The 23,934-nt window shown below is 34.9% G+C and overlaps 2 protein-coding genes across 2 annotated transcripts; both read left to right on the forward strand.

Moving 5' to 3' along the window:
• The first annotated feature begins 10,973 nt into the window (after nt 1-10,973).
• LOC121757015 (small ubiquitin-related modifier 2-like) lies at nt 10,974-12,137 on the forward strand. Its single transcript, XM_042152475.1, has 3 exons — nt 10,974-11,130; nt 11,668-11,817; nt 11,934-12,137. Exons 1-3 carry the CDS (start codon nt 11,053-11,055, stop codon nt 11,997-11,999), a joined length of 294 nt encoding a protein of 97 aa, XP_042008409.1. The 5' UTR covers nt 10,974-11,052; the 3' UTR covers nt 12,000-12,137.
• A 6,087-nt stretch (nt 12,138-18,224) lies between these two features.
• Nucleotides 18,225-19,520, forward strand: LOC121759392 (small ubiquitin-related modifier 2-like). The gene is made up of 3 exons (XM_042154954.1): nt 18,225-18,381; nt 19,054-19,203; nt 19,293-19,520. The coding sequence occupies exons 1-3, from the start codon at nt 18,304-18,306 to the stop codon at nt 19,356-19,358; spliced, it is 294 nt and encodes a 97-aa protein (XP_042010888.1). The 5' UTR covers nt 18,225-18,303; the 3' UTR covers nt 19,359-19,520.
• Nucleotides 19,521-23,934: the final 4,414 nt, after the last annotated feature.

Here is a 23,934-nt window from a genome sequence, read left to right on the forward strand (position 1 = left end):
TCCCTTTTATAGCTACATGTTCTTGGATGTGTTGCTCTTTCTTTCAATGTGAGATAAAACTCTTTATTTATAACTACATGATACATCTCCATCATCTTTGTTTATATTAGTTTATATCTTGACTATCTTCTATTATTATAATTTAACAACAAATATAATTACATAAAGTATTATTTTTTAATTCTTTATCATTATCGATTTGTTTGTTTATAAGTTTATGTGTATGTTAACTAATAAATATCATTATACACATTAAGAGAATAATTATTATACAAATTGTATTAATCTAGCGATGACTATAATATGAATAATTATTTATCTATATACAAATCATATTACTCAATAAGTGTTTATTCTTATCTATCAAGAATATATTCACAAATAATAATTTTATTTATTTAAATTATACTACATCTATTAGAATAACAACTATTATACGAAATCATACTATTAGTCTACTACTAATATATAAATATATAAACTATATTATACCCCTAAACATATCATTCTTTAGTTATCTATTTTATCATTATTATACCAATTATATTAATTGTTGTTTTTTCACATTTTAATCAATATATTGAGAAAAATTAGCAACATACTTACATTTAAATCCAATTATTTGAACACGTCCACATTCTATAAATATACAAATTATTAGCAACATGCAACATACAAATTTAATTAAACTATTCTAGTTGATGCTAATATTATCTATAAATTTGTCTTAGAAAAAGAATCATAACAAAAATAAAGATAAAGTTAGTGAATAATAAAATGTAGTAAAAAATAAAGAAAAGTAGAAAACAAAAGAAAGTTTTGTATCCCACATTGGAAAAAGATGAATGAATGATCCAAACATGTAGTTATAAAATAAACTTCAACATATTTTGTCCCACATTGAAAGTGAAACAAAAAATATTCAAGGATGTTTCTATGAAAGAGAAACAACCTAGAATGGTTTCTTAAATTCGCAAGCCCATCAAATATATATGGGCTATTATGAATTTCTTGTATTCATTTATTTGTAAAATTTGTTTTTTAAATATAAAAATCAATTTTTATAAATAAAAATATATTTTTTAAAATTTCGGTTGAACCGCCGGTTTAATCGTTGAACCGGCTGTTTGGAATCGGCGGTTCCGGTTTCGCATTTCGTTGAACCTGAACCAGACCGTTTGAACCGCTGAACCGTCCGGCGGTTTGGAACCGCCGCACCGATTCTGGTTCCAGATTATGAACCGGCTGTTAACTGCCGGTCCGGTTCGGTTTGTGCATGCCTAATCCCACACTATAATTATAAACACTACACCTTCAAGCACAAACACATCGCACTCTCAATCTAAAAGTAGGATTCCAATCAATCAAGCATTTGTAATTGAAACAAGATACGGGCGGTGTGATGAAGTTGATCGGTACGGTGCTCATTGCGGCCGCATTGATCGCGGCCGTTGCTACGCCAAGTGAGGCCGCGATAACGTGCGGCGAGGTGTTTTCTTACATGGGCCCATGCATCCCCTATTTGAAGGGACAACGTGCTTTAGGGTCAGGGGGTGTTGCGATGGCATAAAGGCTATCTTTGGCTCTGCTAAGACGATGCCAGATAAACAGAGTGTCTGCATCTGCCTGAGATCATATGTATATGTTGCTTCGAGCTCCATCAGCATCGCCAGATTCACCGGCCTCCCAGCCCAATGTGGTATCAACATTCCCTACAAGATCGGCCCTTCCATACTACAAATAAAGAGAGGCTTTATTGGTTGTGAGATTTTATGAGTTTTTTTTTTTTGGATATGATGTACTTACCAATACCGTTTGTCTTAATATGACTACAGGCTACTTCTGTTTGTATCCCTAATTTAACTATTCAATTCTCGATTCATTCGGTTTCTCATTTTATTTTTCTTTTATAAAGATCAATAATGAATTTTCATTTACCACTTGATGACTAGAATCTCTGACGTATTTGATATACAAGAATTATCTTACCAATAAAGTTGGGTCTCTTCAGAGTTACCATGTTAAGACTTAAGTTGTGAATAATTTTCTTCTTTTCCATTCTAATATCATAGTTTTTAATTTTATACTAATAATTTTTAATTTTGTTTGAATTTAAGTATAATTAAAAATGGTCTCAGTTAAATATTCAAATATAAATAATTGTTCTTATTATCCAATAGAGTAATTATGCATTCACTTTGAAGTTTTTTAAAAATGTTTTACACCTTAAGTTTTATGATGTCACACTTATAATTTACATATTTAATTTTTGTATATATTTATATATTATATTATAATATTGAATTCTTATAATATATAAAGATTAACTATCACTGTTAGCCTCTACATATGCCCCAATTTGCCTGAAATTTGAACGTTAGAGGATTAAAAATTCGATAAAATTTCTATCGGATTAGCATGATGCAATCCGAATAAAATTGGCCCCAAACTCGTTAAGCATATCTAATTGTCATTCCTAACTTTTGTTATGACCAATCACCTTGAAATAATTCATATGCATAGCCAATTTTAATGTTGATCATTAAGTTTCATTGAGCTTGGTAATGTTGATCATTAAGTTTCATTGAGTAATGTTGTTCAGTTTTAAAGATTGTATCTCAGGAATAAATATGTAATGTGCTTTGTTTATGAGATTGAATCCCACAGCTAAATTTTAAATAGATAATCATGTGATAATTAGTCATAATCAGTCATCTCCAATTAAAATAATCTCACAACTTAATCTTAGATTATATCTTAATATTATTTTATAATATCGAGCACTAGCTCAAGGTATTATTTTGTTACACAAGTGCAATCGTATAAAAAATGTGTAAAACATTTTGCAAAAGAATTAGATTATTGACACAATACTTCTATGTCTGTCCTTATATTTTTTTCATAATTACTACTCTTTGTTGGTTTCTGGGATTACAAGATAACAAAACCGGGCGTAATACAACCCAAAAGAAGGAATACAAAAATGAACTGAAGTTACAACGAAAATGAAACAACTAAACCAGTATGCTATGACAGCCGAGTCGAGGAGGCCTCTTCCCGCAAGACGAGATACGCCCCGGTAGTGCTCTCGGTTTGGCGTGTCGTCCCCAAAGGTAAAACGGCTACGTCTCTTCTGATGCAGCACCGCAATCAGCAGAGCTCCGGCGAACGAGATGGAGGAGAGGGCAGAGCTTCGACAGAAAGACAATGCAGGGAGAGGGAGAGAGCTTATGCAGAGAATGCTTGTAGGTGTGTGTCCTAATGCAGTGGTATGGCTAGCCTATTTATAGGCTAACCACCATGCAGGGTCAACCAGCCATTGAAGGCTCATCATGGCAAAAACGTAACCGACGTCGGTTACAGGCGTGTGGCTGTAATGTGCCACCCGTGTGTGGAGCGTGTGGATTTCTCACGTGGCAACCGTGACTGTGCCTCGCTTGACGACGTGTCAAGCCACTTGGATTGCTGACTCGGCGGTGGTCCAAAAAGAATAGTTTGGGCCAAGCACCAAGCCCAAAGACCAATTGCCAAGATCCAAGTCCAAGTCCAAGTCCAAGATCAAGATCAAGATCAAGATCAAGATCAAGATCAGGATCGGGCTCGGGCCCGGGCCCAGGCCCGAGGCCCGCGACCGCGAGCGCGAGCACGAGCACGAGCACGGGCACGGGCACGGGCACGGGCACGGGCACGGGCTCGGGCTCGGGCGGGCGGGCGGCGGCGGCGGCGCGCGCGTGTGCGCGCGTGTGGGCTCTTTCACCCATCTTGGTCCACTATAATTATTAAGTAACATAAAGTCACTTAATTTATACACATTAAAGATGTGTTAATCCTCCAATGTGGGATAATTAACACTAGTTAATTATTCCCTAAGCTCCATCTCCAAGCTTTAATTAAAAGCTAATTATGCCCAACTTTAATCCACTATTTCTCACTCACCGGAAATCGGATTTGAGAAAGTGAATATACTACATTTACCTACGTAAAATGTAGATCGACGCTATGTCATTTAATTTCACAAAATTAAATGTCTCGTCACATTTATTATTTGGTCAAAATCCATTGACCGGGCATATTTAATCCATGATTTTTACAATCCCCCACATGAGTGGAAATAGCCGAATGCATATGCATGTAGACACAAGCTCAACCCTCGCGAGGTATATAAGCATAAGGATAGGTAGTTGTTGACTTTGAACCCTCCATAGTCGACACCATCGGATACACAGGCGGCTTAGTAGCGCGATGCTTTGAACTAATCCCCCACGGCGTGCACCGAGACAATGGTGTTAACACTTAAACACCTCAACCTCATCCGTTCTCACGTTTTGTGTCCATTGCGGTCTTGGACACCACTTTGGATTCATAAGTGCGTTTTTTTATGAAGCGACCACACTTCGCACTTACATAGGTGATTCTTAGTCAAGTACCTTGCCATACTTGGTCTCTTTGAGAATTCCATCTCTTTGAGATCCTTAAGAACCATTAAAAGTCATAGACTTAGCCTTTACCACGAGGCAAGTTCTCCAACACTCTATTGCTCTCTAGGGAATAGATATAGTTTGAGTGTTTTTCCATGAACTCTCATAGCTTAGTTGTCCCTTTGAACCAAGTTCTTGGGATCTCCAGTCATCATGGTTGGGTTACCACTATGACAATTCTTTAGTTTGTGGATTTCAAACCCATTCCCTCTAGCAACTTATTCATTTGATCACGGTTTAACCCTTTGGTTAGCGGATCCGCTAGATTATCTATTGACTTCACATAGTCAATTGTGATCACCCCTGTTGTGATCAAATGTCTCACGGTGTTATGTCGTCGACGTATATGTCGAGACTTACCGTTATAGAAACCATTGTTTGCCCTTCCAATAGCCGCTTGGCTATCGCAGTGAATCAGCACTGGTGGCACTGGCTTAGACCAACATGGAATGTCTTCAAGGAAGTTCTTAAGCCACTCGGCTTCCTCACCAGCCTTATCCAAGGCAATGAACTCCGATTCCATTGTTGATCGGGCTATACAGGTCTGTTTTGTGGATTTCCACGATACAGCACCACCCCCAATAGTAAAGACATATCCACTTGTTGAAAGTGAGTCTCTATTATCGGATATCCAATTGGCATCACAGTACCCTTCAAGCACCGAGGGGTATCTCGAGAAGTGTAGCCCAAGATTTTGAGTGTGTTTTAAATATCTCAAAACCCTCACAAGAGCTCTCCAATGCTCTTTGCTTGGATTGCTCGTGTAACGACTTAACTTGTTCACGGCACAAGCAATGTCAGGTCGAGTGCAATTAGTCAAGTACATAATGCACCCGATGACCCGTGCATACTCTTCTTGTGCAACGGGCTCGCCTTTGTTTTTGCTCAAGTGAACGTCGAGTTCAATTGGAGTCTTAACCGGCGCGCCATCATAGGCTTTGAATTTATTCAATATCTTCTCAACATAATGTGATTGTGTTAAGATGATTCCATCATTCGTTCTTAGAATCTTCATTCCAAGAATTACATCGGCTAGACCCATGTCTTTCATGTCAAAGTTTCTCTTTAACATGGCCTTTGTATCGTTAATTACTTGAGTGTTGCTACCCAAGATTAACATATCATCAACGTAGAGACACACTATAACATGACCGTTATTAGTGCTCTTGATGTAGACACATTTGTCGCACTCGTTGATTTTAAACCCATTTGATAACATCACATTATCAAACTTCAAGTGCCATTGCAATGGCGCTTGTTTCAATCCATATAGGGATTTCACGAGCTTGCATACCTTTTTCTCTTGTCCAGGTACTACAAACCCTTCGGGTTAATCCATGTAGATTTCGTCTTCTAGTTCACCATTCAGAAACGCGGTCTTTACATCCATTTGATGAATCTCGAGATTGTGCAATGCAGCAATAACGAGAAGCACCCGGATAGATGTAATCCTTGTTACAGGTGAATAGGTATCGAAGAAGTCATGTCCTTCTTTTTGTTTAAAACCCTTTACTACTAATCGGGCTTTATACTTATCAACTGTTCCATCGGCCTTAAACTTTCTTTTAAGAACCCATTTGCATCCTAAAGGTTTAGCACCTTCGGGCAAATCAACCAACACCCATGTGTGGTTTAGCAAAATTGAATCAATTTCGCTTTGAACAGCTTCTCTCCAATGCAGCCCGTCTGGGCCAGCAAAGGCTACTTTTATCGATGTTGGTTCTTCATCCAACATGAAAGCAATGTAGTCAGGACCAAAAGTTTTTGGTGTTCTGACTCTATTACCACGTCTTAGTACTGTATCTTTTGGATCGGGCCTTGCACGCTTGCGCGATTCAGGTTCCGCATCTGTTGATTTAGAACTAGTGGCTTCTTCTTCCACTTGTTTAGAACTAGTGGCTTCTTCAATTCTTGTCTCAGAATTGGTTGATACCTTTTCCTTATCTTTGCAAGGAAAGGTATTTTCGAGAAATACAGCATTCCTCGACTCAATTGTTGTTCCTACTGTGATAGTCGATATTTCAGACTTGTGAACAACAAATCGATATGCACTACTGTTAAGTGCATATCCAATGAAGATGCAATCAACCGTCTTAGGTCCGATTGTAACTTCTTTGGGCGGAGGAACCATCACCTTTGCCAAACACCCCCACACTTTGAGGTATTTGTAGGATGGCTTCCTTCCCTTCCACAACTCATAAGGAGTAACATCTTTTCCTTTGAGAGGGATTTTATTCAAGATATAGTTTGCTGTCAAAACAGCTTCCCCCCACATGTTATGTGGTAATCCTGAACTGAGTAGCAGTGCATTCATCATCTCTTTTAGAGTTCGATTCTTGCGTTCTGCAACACCATTAGATTGTGGTGAATATGGAGCCGTTGTTTGATGAATTATACCACTTGCGTTGCATAACTCCTCAAACGGGGCTACATATTCGCCTCTTCTATCGCTTCGAATCATTTTGATTTTACAACCAAGTTGATTCTCAACTTCGTTCTTATAATTTTTGAACGCCTCTATTGCTTCATCTTTGCTTCTTAAAAGATAAATGTAGCAATATCTTGTGCAATCATCTATGAAAGTGATAAAGTACTTTTTACCACCTCTAGTTTGCAACATCTTTAAATCACATACATCCGTGTGAATTAATTCAAGGGGTTTTGTGCTTCGTTCAACCGAGTGAAACGGCAACTTAGTCATTTTTGCTTCAAGACAAATTTCACATTTATCTTGGATATCCAATTCATTAGCCTTTAGTAAATCTAAATTTACTAATCTTTTAATGGCTTTTGAATTTACATGTCCCAATCTACAATGCCACAAATTTGAAGACTCAATCAAATAAGAGGAAGTAGATGCTTTATTCTTATTGGCCAATGACTTCGCAACACTTCGAGTTGCTACACTAAGCTTGAAAAGCCCATCGGTTACATAACCTTTTCCGATGGATTTTCCAAACTTATACAAGACAAACCTATCGGACTCAAATACAAGTTTAAACCCTTTATTAACTAGTATTGATCCTGACACTAGGTTCTTGCGGATGTCCGGGACATGCAGCACATCCTTCAAAGTGATAGTTAGGCCAGACGTCATCATGAGAATCACGTTGCCAACGCCGAGGACTTCGGACGATGCTTGATTCCCCATGTTGATCTTCCTCCCTTCAACAGCAGTGTAGGAGGCAAACTTGCTCCTGTCGGAGCAAACATGAGCAGTAGCGCCGGTGTCGATGTACCAGCCTCCCTTGTTATCAACAAGGTTAACCTCTTCAGTGACCACTGCAATGAGGTCGTTCTCATCCCAGTCCTTGAACTCCTTCTCAACGACGTGGGCTGCCGGCTTCTTCTTCTTGCTGCGGCAGTCTTTAGCAAAGTGGCCTGGTTTGCCACACTTGTAGCAGTCGCCTTCAAACTTCTTTGAAGGCTGCTTTCCCTTCCCTTTGTCGTTTGGACGGTTTGGGCGAGGGCGTTTGTTGGAGGGACCGCCCCGCTCCAACAGGTTGGCTTTGGCTTCATTTGGGGTGAAGCCCTTAGCCTTTTGATCACTTTTGCGCACGTCGGCCTCAATGCGCAACTTCACGATCAAGTCTTCAAGGGTCATCTGCTTTCGCTTGTGCTTGAGATAACTCTTGAAGTCCTTCCAACTTGGAGGGAGCTTGTCAATGATCGTGCACCTTAGGAACTTATCGGGCAAGGTCATCCCTTCAGCCACTAAGGAGTGGATGATCATTTGGAGCTCTTGGACTTGCTCCATGATGGGTCGAGAGTCGACCATCTTGTAGTCCATAAACTTGGATGCTACAACCTGTTCAGTCCCTGCAGCATTGTCTATGCTATATTTCTTCTCTAGGCTTTCCCACATTTGTTTAGATGTGGTTACATTGGAGTATACATTATAGAGGCTATCATCTAATGCACTTAAAATAAAGTTTTTACATAGATAATCCCCTTTTCTCCAAGCTTCATAGTCCGCCATGACTTCGAGCCTAGTCTCTTGGTCGCTTGGCGCGGGCGGCTCGTTCTCCGTGAGGAAGTTGGCGACGCCCAATGTTGTCAAGTAGAACAACATCTTTTGATACCACCGCTTGAAGTCAGATCCTCCAAACTTTGGTGGTTTCTCGGCAGGTGGCATCATTCTTGGTGCCAAAGGTGCCGCAGTTGGTCCTTGGAAGGAACCAATTCCGTTGCCCCCGAAGGAGCCAACAACTTGGTTGGGCATAGAGCCCCCCATGTTCGTGTTGGGCATAGTGCCCCCCACATTCGTGTTGATCCCGGAAGATCCAACACCAGTATTGAGCCCGAAGGCACCAACACCCGATCCATTAAAGGATCCGAAGGAACCACTAAAAGTGGAACCAACCGAACCACCAAAGGTGGAACCAATGGACGCCCCGAAGGGGTTGTCCCAAACCCAAGGGACGGTGGATGAAGCGGCTGGGAAGCCGGGAGTTGGCATCATCGAGGGAGCCGATGAAGTGTTGACCGGTCCAGAGGTCGCCATGGTGGAGGGAATGGCGGCGGTGGCATTGGCAGCAGCAGTGTTGGATTCCGTCGACATCTCCAGCAAAAGGTGTTAATATTTCGAAAGTTTTAGTTCAGTTTAGAAGTCCAAATTCCTTCAAAGGCAAGTTATCTCGTCTTGCGATTGTTGGTTTCTGGGATTACAAGATAACAAAACCGGGCGTAATACAACCCAAAAGAAGGAATACAAAAATGAACTGAAGTTACAACGAAAATGAAACAACTAAACCAGTATGCTATGACAGCCGAGTCGAGGAGGCCTCTTCCCGCAAGACGAGATACGCCCCGGTAGTGCTCTCGGTTTGGCGTGTCGTCCCCAAAGGTAAAACGGCTACGTCTCTTCTGATGCAGCACCGCAATCAGCAGAGCTCCGGCGAACGAGATGGAGGAGAGGGCAGAGCTTCGACAGAAAGACAATGCAGGGAGAGGGCAGAGCTTCGACAGAAAGACAATGCAGCACCCGTGACTGTGCCTCGCTTGACGACGTGTCAAGCCACTTGGATTGCTGACTCGGCGGTGGTCCAAAAAGAATAGTTTGGGCCAAGCACCAAGCCCAAAGACCAATTGCCAAGATCAAGATCAAGATCAAGATCAAGATCGGGATCGGGATCGGGCTCGGGCCCGGGCCCGCGGCCCGCGACCGCGAGCGCGAGCACGGGCTCGGGCGGGCGGGCGGCGGCGGCGGCGCGCGCGTGTGCGCGCGTGTGGGCTCTTTCACCCATCTTGGTCCACTATAATTATTAAGTAACATAAAGTCACTTAATTTATACACATTAAAGATGTGTTAATCCTCCAATGTGGGATAATTAACACTAGTTAATTATTCCCTAAGCTCCATCTCCAAGCTTTAATTAAAAGCTAATTATGCCCAACTTTAATCCACTATTTCTCACTCACCGGAAATCGGATTTGAGAAAGTGAATATACTACATTTACCTACGTAAAATGTAGATCCACGCTATGTCATTTAATTTCACAAAATTAAATGTCTCGTCACATTTATTATTTGGTCAAAATCCATTGACCGGGCATATTTAATCCATGATTTTTACACTCTTTCCGTCCACCATTAGAAGTCTTATTTTTTAGCGACACGGATTTTAAGAAATGTTAAGAAAAGTGGGTAGAAAAAAGTTAGTGAAATAGAGGTCTCACTTGTATATATTAATTTTAAATGAAATATAAATGAAATGAGTTAGTGGAAGGTGAGACCCTATTACCATTTATGGTAAAACTAAACCGAGACTCCTATTCGCAGACGGACTAAAATGGAAAAATAAAACTCTTATTCGAGGAAGTACTACTTATACTATCTCTTTTACCGATATTTATGTTAATTTAGAAAAGGATGAATCAAGTTATTAATATCAAAGTAATTAAATATCTATATCCAAAAACGTAGATATTTATCTAATATTCACAAGAATCAAGATTAGCACGAATTATAATTACGTTCAAATTTTTTATGATAAGAATGAAAGTGAATTATATGATGGACATTAATTCGCTGTGTAGAATTAGATATTCCATATTTAGCAGCAGTTAGCACACATAGTTACGATTTTTTGCAATTTTTTAATATGCGTGTTCAAGATAATGTGTAGTATTAAAAATCAATCAAACAGAGTGTATATAAAAAATAATTATAATAATAAAAAGGCTTTGGCTTTTTTTTAGAATCACGGTTTACACTGATTGGATTATAACCAAATTGGAAGAAGATTTTGATTTTATTAACGTTTTTTTTATATTATTAGTAGCTAAGCACAAAATATTGTATGGTTCAAAATTAAATAAAAATTAAAATTAAAATAGGATTACAAAATAGTCCCTATTTAAGCAAAGATATTTAATTATTTATGTCTTACAATAATGATAATTAACAATGTTAATCCCTCTAATTTACCCTTTGGAGTATAATTTATAGTATATCTGGTAAATTCAGAAAGCGAAACGGGTCGGGTGAAATCGCAAGTTAAAAGGGAAAGTGGAACAAGAAATGCAAATCATTTCGCATAGAGAGTGAAACGGCGGCGTCTGAGACTTGACAATGTCTACTCCCGGTGAGGAAGATAAGAAGCCCGGTGGTGATCAAGCCGGACACATCAATCTCAAAGTCAAAGGCCAGGTTCATCTCCTCTATCTGCTTTCAATTATACCTCATACTTTTATTTGGTTCATATTATTATGTTTTTAAAATCGTTTGATTGCTCTAGGGTTTTAAATTAAGTTTTACTTTTTTCTTACGAATCTCTTCTTTCTGGCTGCTTCTTTTACCGATTCATAACTACGATCGGGGGTGATGGGGCGAAATTGCGTTGATTAAGGTGTAGATATTCCTTTTTTTGTTTTTTGGGTTATTGTATGGAAAATTTTGTACTTGTAAGGAGAAAAGGGGGAATTCTAACAGCATATATCAAACACAAAAGGTTAACTTGAGAATGTAAGAGTTTTTGTGATTCTCGCAACTAGAAGTTTGTTTCTCTCTCGCTTTTACATCATAGGATTTGATTGTGGTATTGAGGGCAATTTTCTATAGGAAGGATCTCTATAGATTATGTGAGATAATTTTTTTGAATTTTAAATCTTGTGTGTTGGATTACGGTACACATGTGTTTTTTTGAAGCATGCTACCGATATAACTTCGTTAAATCGGCTTGTGTAGGATGGAAATGAGGTATTTTTCAGAATCAAACGAAGCACGCAGCTGAAGAAGCTTATGAATGCTTATTGTGACAGGCAATCAGTAGATTTTAGCTCCATTGCCTTTCTGTTTGATGGGCGTCGCCTCCGGGTCGAGCAGACTCCGGATGAGGTCTTGTTTTCTTGATTCGGATCTCCTTTTATGTCCAAACTAACACATCTGTTGTAATTGCTTAAGTTTTCTTGTTTTCTTTGGAGTCTTGACTTGTAGTTCTTGTGGCTTTGCAGCTGGAGATGGAGGATGGTGATGAGATAGACGCAATGTTACACCAGACTGGAGGTGCATTTTCTTAGATGAGTATGGTGCTTGGATATGTATTATGAATTAACTCTAGTTACCAAATTACTTGAGGCTTTATCAGGATGTATCTGTGTTCACATATCCTTACACACATATCCTGTTATATAACTTGCTAGATTGATTATGCTTTATGCTCTGTTTTCCCCCGTTTAATCTCTCTATAGCTTTCGATGATAAGAACTTAGCTCAATTTATATCATCATCTGTTTTAGGAGAAATATTGGGTTACTATCTGGTTGATGGGAGTCTGGCCAAAAGTAAGCATTCCTTTGGTAGTTAAGATGTGCCTTATTTAAAGATTATAGATATGACATTCATTAGAAGTCATATTATGCTTTCAATAATATGAACAGTTGGGGGGATAATGGACATATATTAAGCAGTGAACATCAAATGCAGACAGTGCTAGGTTTGATCAGCTTTTTCTAATGGAGTAGAAGTATGTAATTTGTGTCTGGAAAAGAGGTAAAAGAGTTAGATGGGTAGTGGCTCTATTGTAGCTTTGAAAAGCAGCAACTTTTCGAATGTTTCACTAATCAGATCCTGGTTAGCCCTTTTTTGGTACACAACTATGGGCCCGTTAGGATGGATTGATTTGAGACCAAAGATGATTAAGCCCATGTTTGGATGGCAAGATTACATCCACAACTTCATCCAAGACTTAATCAGATATGGATTGTTACCATTTGGGTATTTCAACAATGTGAAGAGATGAGAAGAAAACCAAATTCCGAAATTGGTAATTTTAATGTCCTCATATCCCGCAGTTGTGTTGATTGAAAGAAGAGGATGAAGTAATTTTTCATCGGTAGAAATTTGGGTAAATGTTCTAGTTTGTTTATCGTTATTATTTTGTAGAAATTAGGATTTTAGTTGGTCGAAAAGTGACATGATTTTGTTTTGCAATACTCCCTCCGTCCCAAGTTACTTGAGTTGTATTCCTTTTTGGGTTGACCCAAGTTACTTGAGTCATTTCTATTTTTTGGCTAAAAATAAAACATTTAATCTCACCTATTTTACTCTTTCTCTTACTTTATTCTCTCATCTACTTTATTTAACTCACTAAACACAACGTTCTTAAATCTCATGCCGAAAAGAAACGTCTCAAGTAACGTGAGACGGAGGGAGTATTAAACTGTGGTTAATCTTCTGTAAAATCAACTATAAATTTTTTTAATATTTCAAAATTCTCCCAAAATTGATGTATGATATAAAATCACATTGTTTCATATAAAACTTTGTAATGAAGTCATTTTTCAAAACAAATCGTTATATTGTCCAATCATGTTAATTTTGTCATGTTATTTTCAATTTTCACCGCTGTGGGACAATTGAAAAAATAGTTAGAAATTTTTTATATTCAAAGTTTCAAAAATCATGGACCAAGGTCAACGAAAGTTACAATTTTTAATGAGAATCATCATTATTATTTTTATAAGGGAGTGATGAATTGCTAACTCACTCCCTAATTACTAACTACAACTAATTTAAGGCTGTAAGATTTGTGGAGATCTAGTGGTCTACAAATTGCCATGTGTAATTTTATTTTATTATTATTTAAATTTAAAAAGATAAGAAAAACTACTAAATTAGGGTTGTAGATCAAAATGTCAATATAGTGTGTTAAACATATCAACACGATTAATTGCATATGTCAACATAATTTAATATTGACATTGTATATGCATTATGTTGACATATTATCATAGGTACGTTGACATTTATCTGGTACTCGAAAAATAAGAAAATTCAATCTTTTTTTTAAATTTTGACATCGGAACATATGCAAGTGAGATCTCGTTAGATACCTTATAAAATTATCTTTAATTTGATACATTTTGTGTAAAAAAATAATATAATTGAGATAGTTATAATCATTTAAAGTTTTGAGATAATTTTTAAAAGTTGGTTATAACTATGTTTTTGTTAATTGACAATAATACCCCTATTGACATTTTTTGTGCATCGTATTGATATTCTTAGATGAATAATCTTATCCCTTGATTTAATGATCCAATGCATATCATTTAGTTGTAGTTAACAATTTAAGAGAGAGTTAGCAATATAACACGCCCCTATTTTTATATATATAAAAATGAGCTTCGTTGCTAACTTTGATAACTTATCAATGCAGTGCATTAAAAATGTTAACTCGATGACATTGAAATGTCAATATAAACTTAGTTGATATTTTAATGCACTGTGCTGACATTGATATTTAAAACATTAGCACAATACAAATTTAGAGTGATATTTTAATGTGATCGTATTAACATTTTTAATGCATTATATTGATTAATTAGCAAATTAGAAATTTATATATAAAGTTAGCAATTTATATATAAATCTTGCCTGTCACAATTTATATTGTAATATATTCGTCCTATAATTTGTTGTATTATTCATTTTTTGAGATAGCAATTGAAGGTTCAAATTTTAATCATCCTGTAGCCATTTCTGGTAAAATAGACCTTTATAGATGCAATGTATTAATTAGCACCAGTGGTCTAGTGGTGGAATAGTACCCTGCCACGGTACAGACCTGGGTTCGATTCCCAGCTGGTGAATCACTCATTGCTGTTATGATTTCTTTGCTAAGTGGTCATTGGGTTAACCGCTTTCTGCTCTATCTCTGGGCTTAAATTGCAATTGCATCTGAGCTAATACTTTTTTATTGATCAAAAATCAAGTTTACCAAAAAACTCGTTTTAACCTTTGTACACGTTTACTAATTATCTTGTTGCAAGGTTTCCAACAACAAAAAAATTGGTGCTTGTATAATTGGCCTAGATAGGCGTAAAAGATGTATTCTCTGTAATTTTGCATTCATTGTGTTCAATCTTTTGGATGATGCTAATTGCTACCTATCTAATACTATATTAGTAGTATTATGTTATTAAAGTAATATGATTTCTCAAAATTTCAGTGTTATATAAAAAAAAGATAAAAATAAGATAATCGTCAAAAAGGCTGGTTGCATCTTGTCCGTTGAATTAAATGTAGCAAGTATTCTAACAATCATAGAAAAGGTTGCTAAATGTAACATGTACTACTAGTTTATGCCAATAGTGTCTTCACAATAGAAAATAATCTAACTATCGCGAAAGATTACAATGTAAATATTGATGAGGAAGACATTGCTACATTATAACATTGAAAGATTGTAGTGTGAAGCTTAAAGTCTCGTAACATTATGTTGATTACTAAAAAATGAGATGTCATAAATTATTATTTTTAAATTAACTACATAACATTGAGTATATATCATTAATTTTATACTTACTTTGGTTTGTCAATATGTGATGGTTTTTGTAGCCAGACTCAATCCTGATAATTTGAGTAATACGCATTTAGTTTTGACTTGAGGTGTTAGAATTGTAATTGTATTAAATCATGTCCTGATTAATGTCAAGTAAGATTATTTTCACTTGCGGTCTATAAAACTAAGATTTTGTACGTCAACTCTGGTAGGTGGCGAAGCCAACTGCGCTATTGCCATCGCGTAAACCTTTTGTTTACATATAATATATATAGTTCAAAGAAAATTGATGAGGGGACCAGGAGCCCCTGGCCCCAACGTGGCTTCGCCACTAACTCTGGTCAATTGGAATCCATTTCTAATACAATAAATAACCAGCTTGAACTAGAAAACTCTTAATAAATTAAATTTAAATTAAACTAAATGTGATTAATTAATTAACGAATATTGGATATCTTAAACATAAAGAAATAATTAATAAAAATGTAGTGATTCACAATTTATATAGGTGTATATTGTCTTTTTTAGTCAAATTGCATAATATGAACTGGTAAATGGTAGTGTTACTTTGGTTTCAACTGGTAAGATTGATCCATCTGTGCAAAGAAATATCTAGGCCCAATCATCGATCCAATTCAAATGCAATTCATTCATTCTATTTTCCTTTATTTAAGACCATATCCAAGGGAGGAGAAGGTATATAAAAGAGGTATATTATGTATTTACATTCTTAAAAAGTGAAATATACCCTTTTAAAAAATAATACATTCTAAAGAGAAAAGGTATATAGAAAGGTAATTATTTTTTAAAAATAGAATAATAGTACAATTAAAAAAACATAAAGTGTAATACCTTCTCAAATACCCCTCCCATTGGAGAATGGTTTTTCATGAAAAGAAGACAAATATGGTAGTTATAAGATTTTACCTCTTCATTGATTGGGATGTAAAGATACCTCTTCCAAATATGAAAATGTATAATACCTTCTCAAATACCTCTTCCCTTGGAGAATGATTTTTTATAAAAAAAGGTAAATATGGTAGTTATATTACTTACCTCTCCATTTACCTCTCCTCTTGGAGATGCTATATCCAAGGGAGAAAGGTAAATTGAGAAGGTATATTTCTCATTTACCTTCTCAAAAAGGTAATTATACCTTCTTAAAAAGTAATGTACTCCAAGGAAAGAAGGTAAATTAAAAAGACAAATAAAAATAACTAACATTTTACCCTTTCTACCAAGAAGAGGTAAAGATACATTCTCAAAATGAAAGAAGGTATAATACCTCCTCATATACCCTTTCCATTGGAGCATGATTTTTTTTGAAGAAAGGGTAAATATGATAGGCATTTCCCTTTACCTTTCCATTTACTCTTTCCCTTGGAGATGCTATAAGGGAGGTCATTCAATTTATTTCCATTTACTCTTTCCTTTGGAGATGCTATAAGGGAGGTCATTCAATTTATTTGCATAGTTGGGCGTTGGGTAGCCTAATCTCTGCCAATTTATGGGTTAATTGGCAATCCAAAGGTTAGATCATTTTTTAACCTTTATATTTTTTTATCAAAAAAAACCAAACATTTACTTAAACTAAATCAAGTGGTTGTATGTCATATGACTCATAAGTCATATCATATGATTAACGGTCTTTATTTGCTGAACTTAAAAAACTGAAGAAGCACCTCTAATTGACATGAACATACATTTATGGTTCTAAACTTTTAGTCGAATGCATATTTCAACTCAATGGGATATATACTTGTGTATATCTTTGCAATTCAAAGGAATATAATGGAAGGATATGGTTTAAATGGATGATTTTGTTTATTATGTTGATGAATAATTAAAAATTGTGAATTGAAAAAACAGGAAGAATCCCAAAAAACCGTCACCAAATATTTTTGATAAAGTAAAGGTTAAAACCAAGGAAATTATAAATAGATTAGACTATTAAAATAATAATATCATTTACTCCCTCAATTCCATAGCAATAGAGTCATTTTGTCATTTTGGTACGTTCCATAGTAATAGAGTCATTTCCTTTTAAGTAAAAGTCAACACATTTTTGCATACCACTTTACTCTCTCTACCTTTTTCATTTTCCACTTTACTCTCCCTTTACTTAACTCACCTAATACAATTTTTCTTAATCTCCATGCAAAAAAGAAACGCCTCTATTACTATGGAACGTATGGAGCAGTGGCGGACGCATGATTTTAATGTTGGGGGGTCCAAACTACTTTTAATAATTGTTGTGTATTTTCATTGTCAATCACGATAGAAACAATTCTGACTTGAACAATACATAACTGAGATAGAGATAGGTAAAGAGAGATAATAATTTGAAAATGAGCAATATAAATTAAAGATACATATAGTAATAGTGTCGGTATCAAAATAATTGAAGAATATATTTTTAAAAAATAAAAGCGTAACTTTAAAAATTAAATTTACTATAATATATACACATATTTATAAGCTAGGGAGTGGTATTTTTTACTCTTAGATTATAAAGAACATATAATCTTACCATAATAATAATTACATAAATGAAACTAAACAGAAATTACCCAGATTAGTTGTGAAAATCCTAAAAGAAACAAAAAATAATTGTGTAAGCTAAACTAAATAAGGAATCGCGTGTGCAACAGGTATTGAACACCAGACTTCATGGATGCATGTTGAAACACCAACCATCTGCTTTCTGCACTACATTTCAAGTTGTCAACTATTTTATATATATACTAAATCAAATCCTCCTTCCCTAACCCTACTTCCAATCTGAGAGATAACTACGAATTTTTGAATCCAAAACTGAATAAGATTCGGCAATTTGCACTCGAAAAAAACAGAATAATAAATTGATACTGTGCGACGCATTCCAGCCGTTGGATTAGAAGCAACGCATGTGAAGCGTCGATGCAGAAATAATTATCCCCAAATCTAAACTCTCCGCCTACCTCAGAAATTATATAAAGGGCAGAAGTAAAACCATAAACACAAACAAACATCACTTTTGAGTTGAAGAGAGGAAAAAAATGTCGACTCCCGGTGAGGAAGATAAGAAGCCCGGTGGTGATCAAGCTGGACACATCAATCTGAAAGTCAAAGGCCAGGTTCATCTCCTCTATCTCCTTTCGATTATGTATCTCTGTTTAATTTCGGTTTTCGCTATTGTATTTGAGTCGTTTGACCTAGGGTTTTGAATTTGGTCACTTGTGAAATTTAGATTATTTTTTGACTTCTACCTTTAGATTATTTCTGGCTGTTTTTTTTGCCGATTCGTTGTTACGATTTTAGTGATGTTGCCGAAACTGCGTTGATAAAAGGTGTAGATGTTTTGGTTCTCATGTTTTAAATCCTAAATTTTATATGTCTGCCGTTTTGATAAGAAAATTTGTAAATTGTCACCGAACTAGGCAAGCGATTTTTCAAAGGATATGTGTCTGTGACTTGAAAACCAGAGTGATTCTTCCAACCGCAAGTTTATTTGTTTATGCTAATATGTAGGTGTTGTTTTTTTAGTTTGTTTATCGCTTATATGTAGATGTTCATTGATTTGATTGTTTTGGAGCACATGATTTGGTTGCGGCAGTGGATTTGAAACTAATAATGACTATATTTAGTGTGAGATCAAGTTTTCTTGAGTTTGAAATCTTGTGTGTTGGACTATGGATTTATGCTGTTAGGTTACAATTATTTGGACATTTTTTTGTTTTGTTGGAGCTGTTCCATATCCGGCCGATCTAGAGACTGTTGCAGTTGTAACTTCTTTACTCGTTGTGTAGGATGGAAATGAGGTGTTTTTCAGAATCAAACGAAGCACGCAGCTAAAGAAGCTTATGAATGCTTATTGTGATCGGCAATCAGTGGAATTTAGCTCCATTGCCTTTCTGTTTGATGGGCGTCGCCTCCGGGCAGAGCAGACCCCTGATGAGGTCAGATTCATATAGTATTGTTTATTGATCAAGTTTTCGTGTTTTTTTTTTCTTCTGGAATCTGACTTTTAGTTCTTGTGCCTTTTCAGCTGGAGATGGAGGATGGTGATGAGATAGACGCCATGTTACACCAAACCGGAGGTGCATTTGCCTAGATAAATATGGTGCTTGGATATGTAATGAATTAGCTCTGAATTTCAAATACTTGAGGCTTTGTTCAGATGTATCTATGTTCAAATTTCCTTTTAGTTATGCAGTGTGACTAGCGAGACTGAGTTTGGTTTAGTAAAATTAATATTTTATATTCTCTCTTGCAATCTGTTTTCCCCTTTTCCATCTCTGTTATAGCTATTGATAATAGAGTTTAGCTCAACTTCTACCATCATATGTTCTAGAGGTTATCATTGGTTGCGGTAAGCAGTGCTTGAAATATTTGGTTGGTGTTTGGTTGATGGGAAGTGTGGCCATATAAGTGGTTGGAGAATTGAATTTTAGCATTAGTTTGTCCTAATCAAGTTTGAGCATTGGTCTGTAGTGTGCTAAATCTATATGATCTTAATATTGTTAGGCAGTGTCAGAAGCAAATTATATTTTATTTTAGTTTAGTTTAGTTTATTGTGTTGTTCTCTTGGTGAATACTCTGTTTTAAGATGAGTGCAGTGTATGTAGTTAATAACTAGTTAAAACAGAGTATTACTAACTATAATAAAATATAATTTGCTGAGTATTCACCAAGAGAATACTCTGTTAGAACAACAAGTTTGTATTTCTAAAAGTCAGCTAAAAAATAAGTTGATCTTAATGAGTGCAGTGTCCTCTGTTTTAAGATGAGTGCAGTGTCATACTAACAACAAGTTTGTATTTCTAAAAGTCTGTAGTTAATTTTCGAAAAAAAAACAAATTCAAAATCAGAACTGGATACTCGAAATCAGTTTTGGATCGAGTATTGGGTATCAGTTTTTTAAAAAGAGTGAACTACATAAATGGTACATGATTTTTCACTTTCCCACGTAAATGGTACATGATCTTTATTTTATATCATTTTTAGTACCTATAAATCACATTTTTGGTACCTGGTGTGATTTTCATCCCAAAATACCCTCTAAACAAATACATTTTCTCATTTGTGTCATAGAGGATAATTTGGGCATACACAAAACTAGTACCAAGAGTGATATTATAAAAATATATTCTCTCATTCTCCTCACATTTTATACTATTATTATTAATCAATATTAATATTATTATTTTCATATTATACATTAATAATTAGCAATTAATTTTTTAATATTATTTAAATATACTTAATTATAATTATAATTATATTTAATTATTATAATAATAGTATTGTTATAATACAAGTAATTAATAAATAATTATAGTATAATTATTTAAATTATGAACCTTATAATATTATATAATAATAATAATAATAATTATTATTATTATTATTATTATTTTATATTAAATTAATAACTAATCAATATAATCTTAATAAATAAAATTGTGAATTGTATTCATAATGATATAAGGAGTTGAATATTTTTAGTTAAGTATTTCAGTTCTAAAATGAGTATAAAATAATTTAATAAAAAATATTAAATTGATTTAATTACTTTAAATAATTAATTTAATTAGGTGTTTTGCAATTAGATGTATGTATAAAGAAAAAAGAAAGAAGAAGAAACTAAAGAACAAAAAAAGAAATAAGAAAGAAAGAAAAAAAATACATGTTTGGTACTCCTTATTTAATTGAAATTTCCAAAAATATCCCCCATAACAAAAAAATCACATGTTTGATACCTAGAGTTATTTTTGTCACAAGGTACCATTTTTGTCACTGATATTTCACTTTCGCACATAAATGATACCTGATCTTTATTTTATATCTTTTTTGGTACCATGTGACAAAAATAACATTAGGTACCAAACATGTTATTTTTTTGTTATTGAGGATGTTTTTGGAAATTTCAATTAAATAGTACCAAACATGTGATTCTTTTTTCTTCTTTAGTTTCTTCTTCTTTCTTTTATCTTCATTTTCTTCTTTCTTTTTAGGATTTTATCTTCCTTTCTTTTTTTTCTCCTTAGTTTATGTTTCCTCTATTTTCTTCTTTCTTTTTTAGTGTTTTATACATACATCTAATTGCATTTATAATATAAATCAAGAACAAAATACCTAATTAAACTAATTATTTAAAGTAATTAAATCAATTGAATAATATTAAATTATTTTATACTCATTTTAGGGTTGAACACCTAACTAAATATATTCAACTTTTATATCATTATGAATACAATTTACGATTTTAAATTTTTATTATGACTATATTGATTAGTTATTAATTTAATATAAAATAATAATAATAATAATAATTATTATATAATATTATATGATTCATAATTCAAATAATTATACTATAATTAGTTATTAATTACTACTAGTTATTAGTATTATAATAATATTATTATAATAATTAAATATAATTATAACTATAATTATAATTAATTATATTTGAATGATATTAAAAAATAAATTATTTATTAATTTATAACATCAAAATAATACTCCCTCCGTCCCCGATTATTTGTCACTCTTTTCCATTTCGGTCCGTCCTTCAGTAATTGTCACACTTTATTTTTACCATAAATGGTAAGTAGGTCCCACATTCCACTAACTCACTTCACTCACTTTTTATTATAAAATCAATATAAAAAGTGGGTCCCACATTCCACTAACTTTTTCAATCAATTTTTCTTTACATTTCTAAAAACACGTGCCCGGTCAAAGATTGACAATTAATCAAGGACGGAGGGAGTAATATTAATATTGATTAATAATAATAGTATAAAGAGTGAGGAGAATGAGAGAAGATATAATTATGGTATCACTTTTGGTATGTAAGCTCAAAGTGTCCTCTATAACATAAATGGGAGAATGTATTTGTTTAGAGGGCATTTTGGGGTGAAAATTGCATCACGTACCAAAAATGTGATTTATAAGTACCAAAAACGATATAAAATAAAGATTAGGTACTATTTATGTGCGAAAGTGAAAGATTAGGTACCATTTATGTAATTCAATCTTTAAAAAATTCGGGACCGCGTACCCGGAATTTTTAGATCGGATATCTGTGGGTACCCGATTTGACAAGCCTAATAAAGATGTGTATCGGATTATACCACTTGATTTAGCCGGTATATTTGATTTCAAGCTATTTCCAGATGCACTGATAGTGCTCAATTTTTTTCAAGCCTCGATCTTCGGTTTTCAAGCTAACCCGTGGGGCCATCTGTTTATGAATCTTGACACAAGCTGCAAACAAAATTAAAAATCAAATGAAAAATGCTTGGAGAAGTGATGTGTAATTTTCGAGTTTAAATATCAAGTGTAAAGCTCACACAAGTTTAATAAATTGACTCGAATATTACAACGAATCTGCAAGAGTACAGAGTCAGCTGTAGTACTTCGAGTGTCGATCCACAGGGAGGCGTAGATTATTTAATTCAGAAATAAACAAAAGACAAATTAAAAAGGGCTTTATTTTGAAGGTTTTGATATCTATAAGCTAATGAAAAAATTAAGCTGCAAGTTAACTAAGAAAAGACTAATCAGATGGGAGAAACATGTCACTCCAAGTTGCTCATTAGACTTGAATCATTCTACACCTATATCGAAAGCACATATTTGGGATTAATTAATCAACCTAATCGCGTGCATTGAACATGTTTGCGACGTATAATTCACAGTCAGCTGAACACTTGTTCCATGAATTAACTTTCAACGATATTAAATTCCTGCGGAAGCGCGAGAATAAAATATCATCTACTATAAGAACTTACCTAACCCATTGTCAAATTATCCTCTGAACAATTCAAATTCAACAACACATCAATTGATTAGTCCATCCAAGTTCATGTTAAAGAGGCGATAAACAAGGATTAAAAATCTATAACGATAGAGGCCTCTAAAGTGATAGAATCTAACATTAAACACACCAACGATGTCAAAACGTGAATTCAAAGGTGCAGATACGTTCATACAAGTCTAAATCATAACTTGGAGCAACATAAAGAGCTTAGCCTAAGCACATGGTGATAATACAATTAAAACCGTAGGAAGCTTGCTCTTGTTGAGTGGAATGGAGATATGGAGGCGGATCGTCGGAATGTTGGTCGAATTTCCTTCCTTCTCTTCTTCCTCCTCTCTTTCTCCCCTTTTCTCCTCCAGCCGTCAACTCCCTCTCCCTATTAAAAAACGTCCCCTCAACTCCCTCTCTCTTCTCCTTTTTTTGTCTCCTTTCTTCTGCCACCTTCTGCAGCCTTTTCTCTTTTTTTCTTTTCCTCATGAAACTGCCTCATTTTCCGTCATGAAACGCCCGAGAAACTGCTACCCGGCCGGGTAGAATTTTACAATTGCAAAATCACCCGACTGGGTGGCCAATTTCTTGTACTTGCTGGAATTTTCGCACAACTTTTTCACCATCCGAGTTTCATTCCTTATTTCACCATTCATTCATCTTCCTACACCACAAAACATACTTTTGCAAGCATCAAACTATATAAATCATGTAAAGTTAGGGGAATAAAAATGTACAATTTGATTCACATCAAGAAGTAAATCTCTTACGGTATTAATTTTATAGAGTATTCAATTATGTGCAGTTTTTTGTTCGTTGGGAGTCGATCATATGCAGTTTCTGTTAGTTGGGATGATCTTGGTATATGTGG

The sequence above is a fragment of the Salvia splendens genome, chromosome 12 (genome assembly GCF_004379255.2).
Source record: "Salvia splendens isolate huo1 chromosome 12, SspV2, whole genome shotgun sequence".
Taxonomy (NCBI): domain Eukaryota; kingdom Viridiplantae; phylum Streptophyta; class Magnoliopsida; order Lamiales; family Lamiaceae; genus Salvia; species Salvia splendens.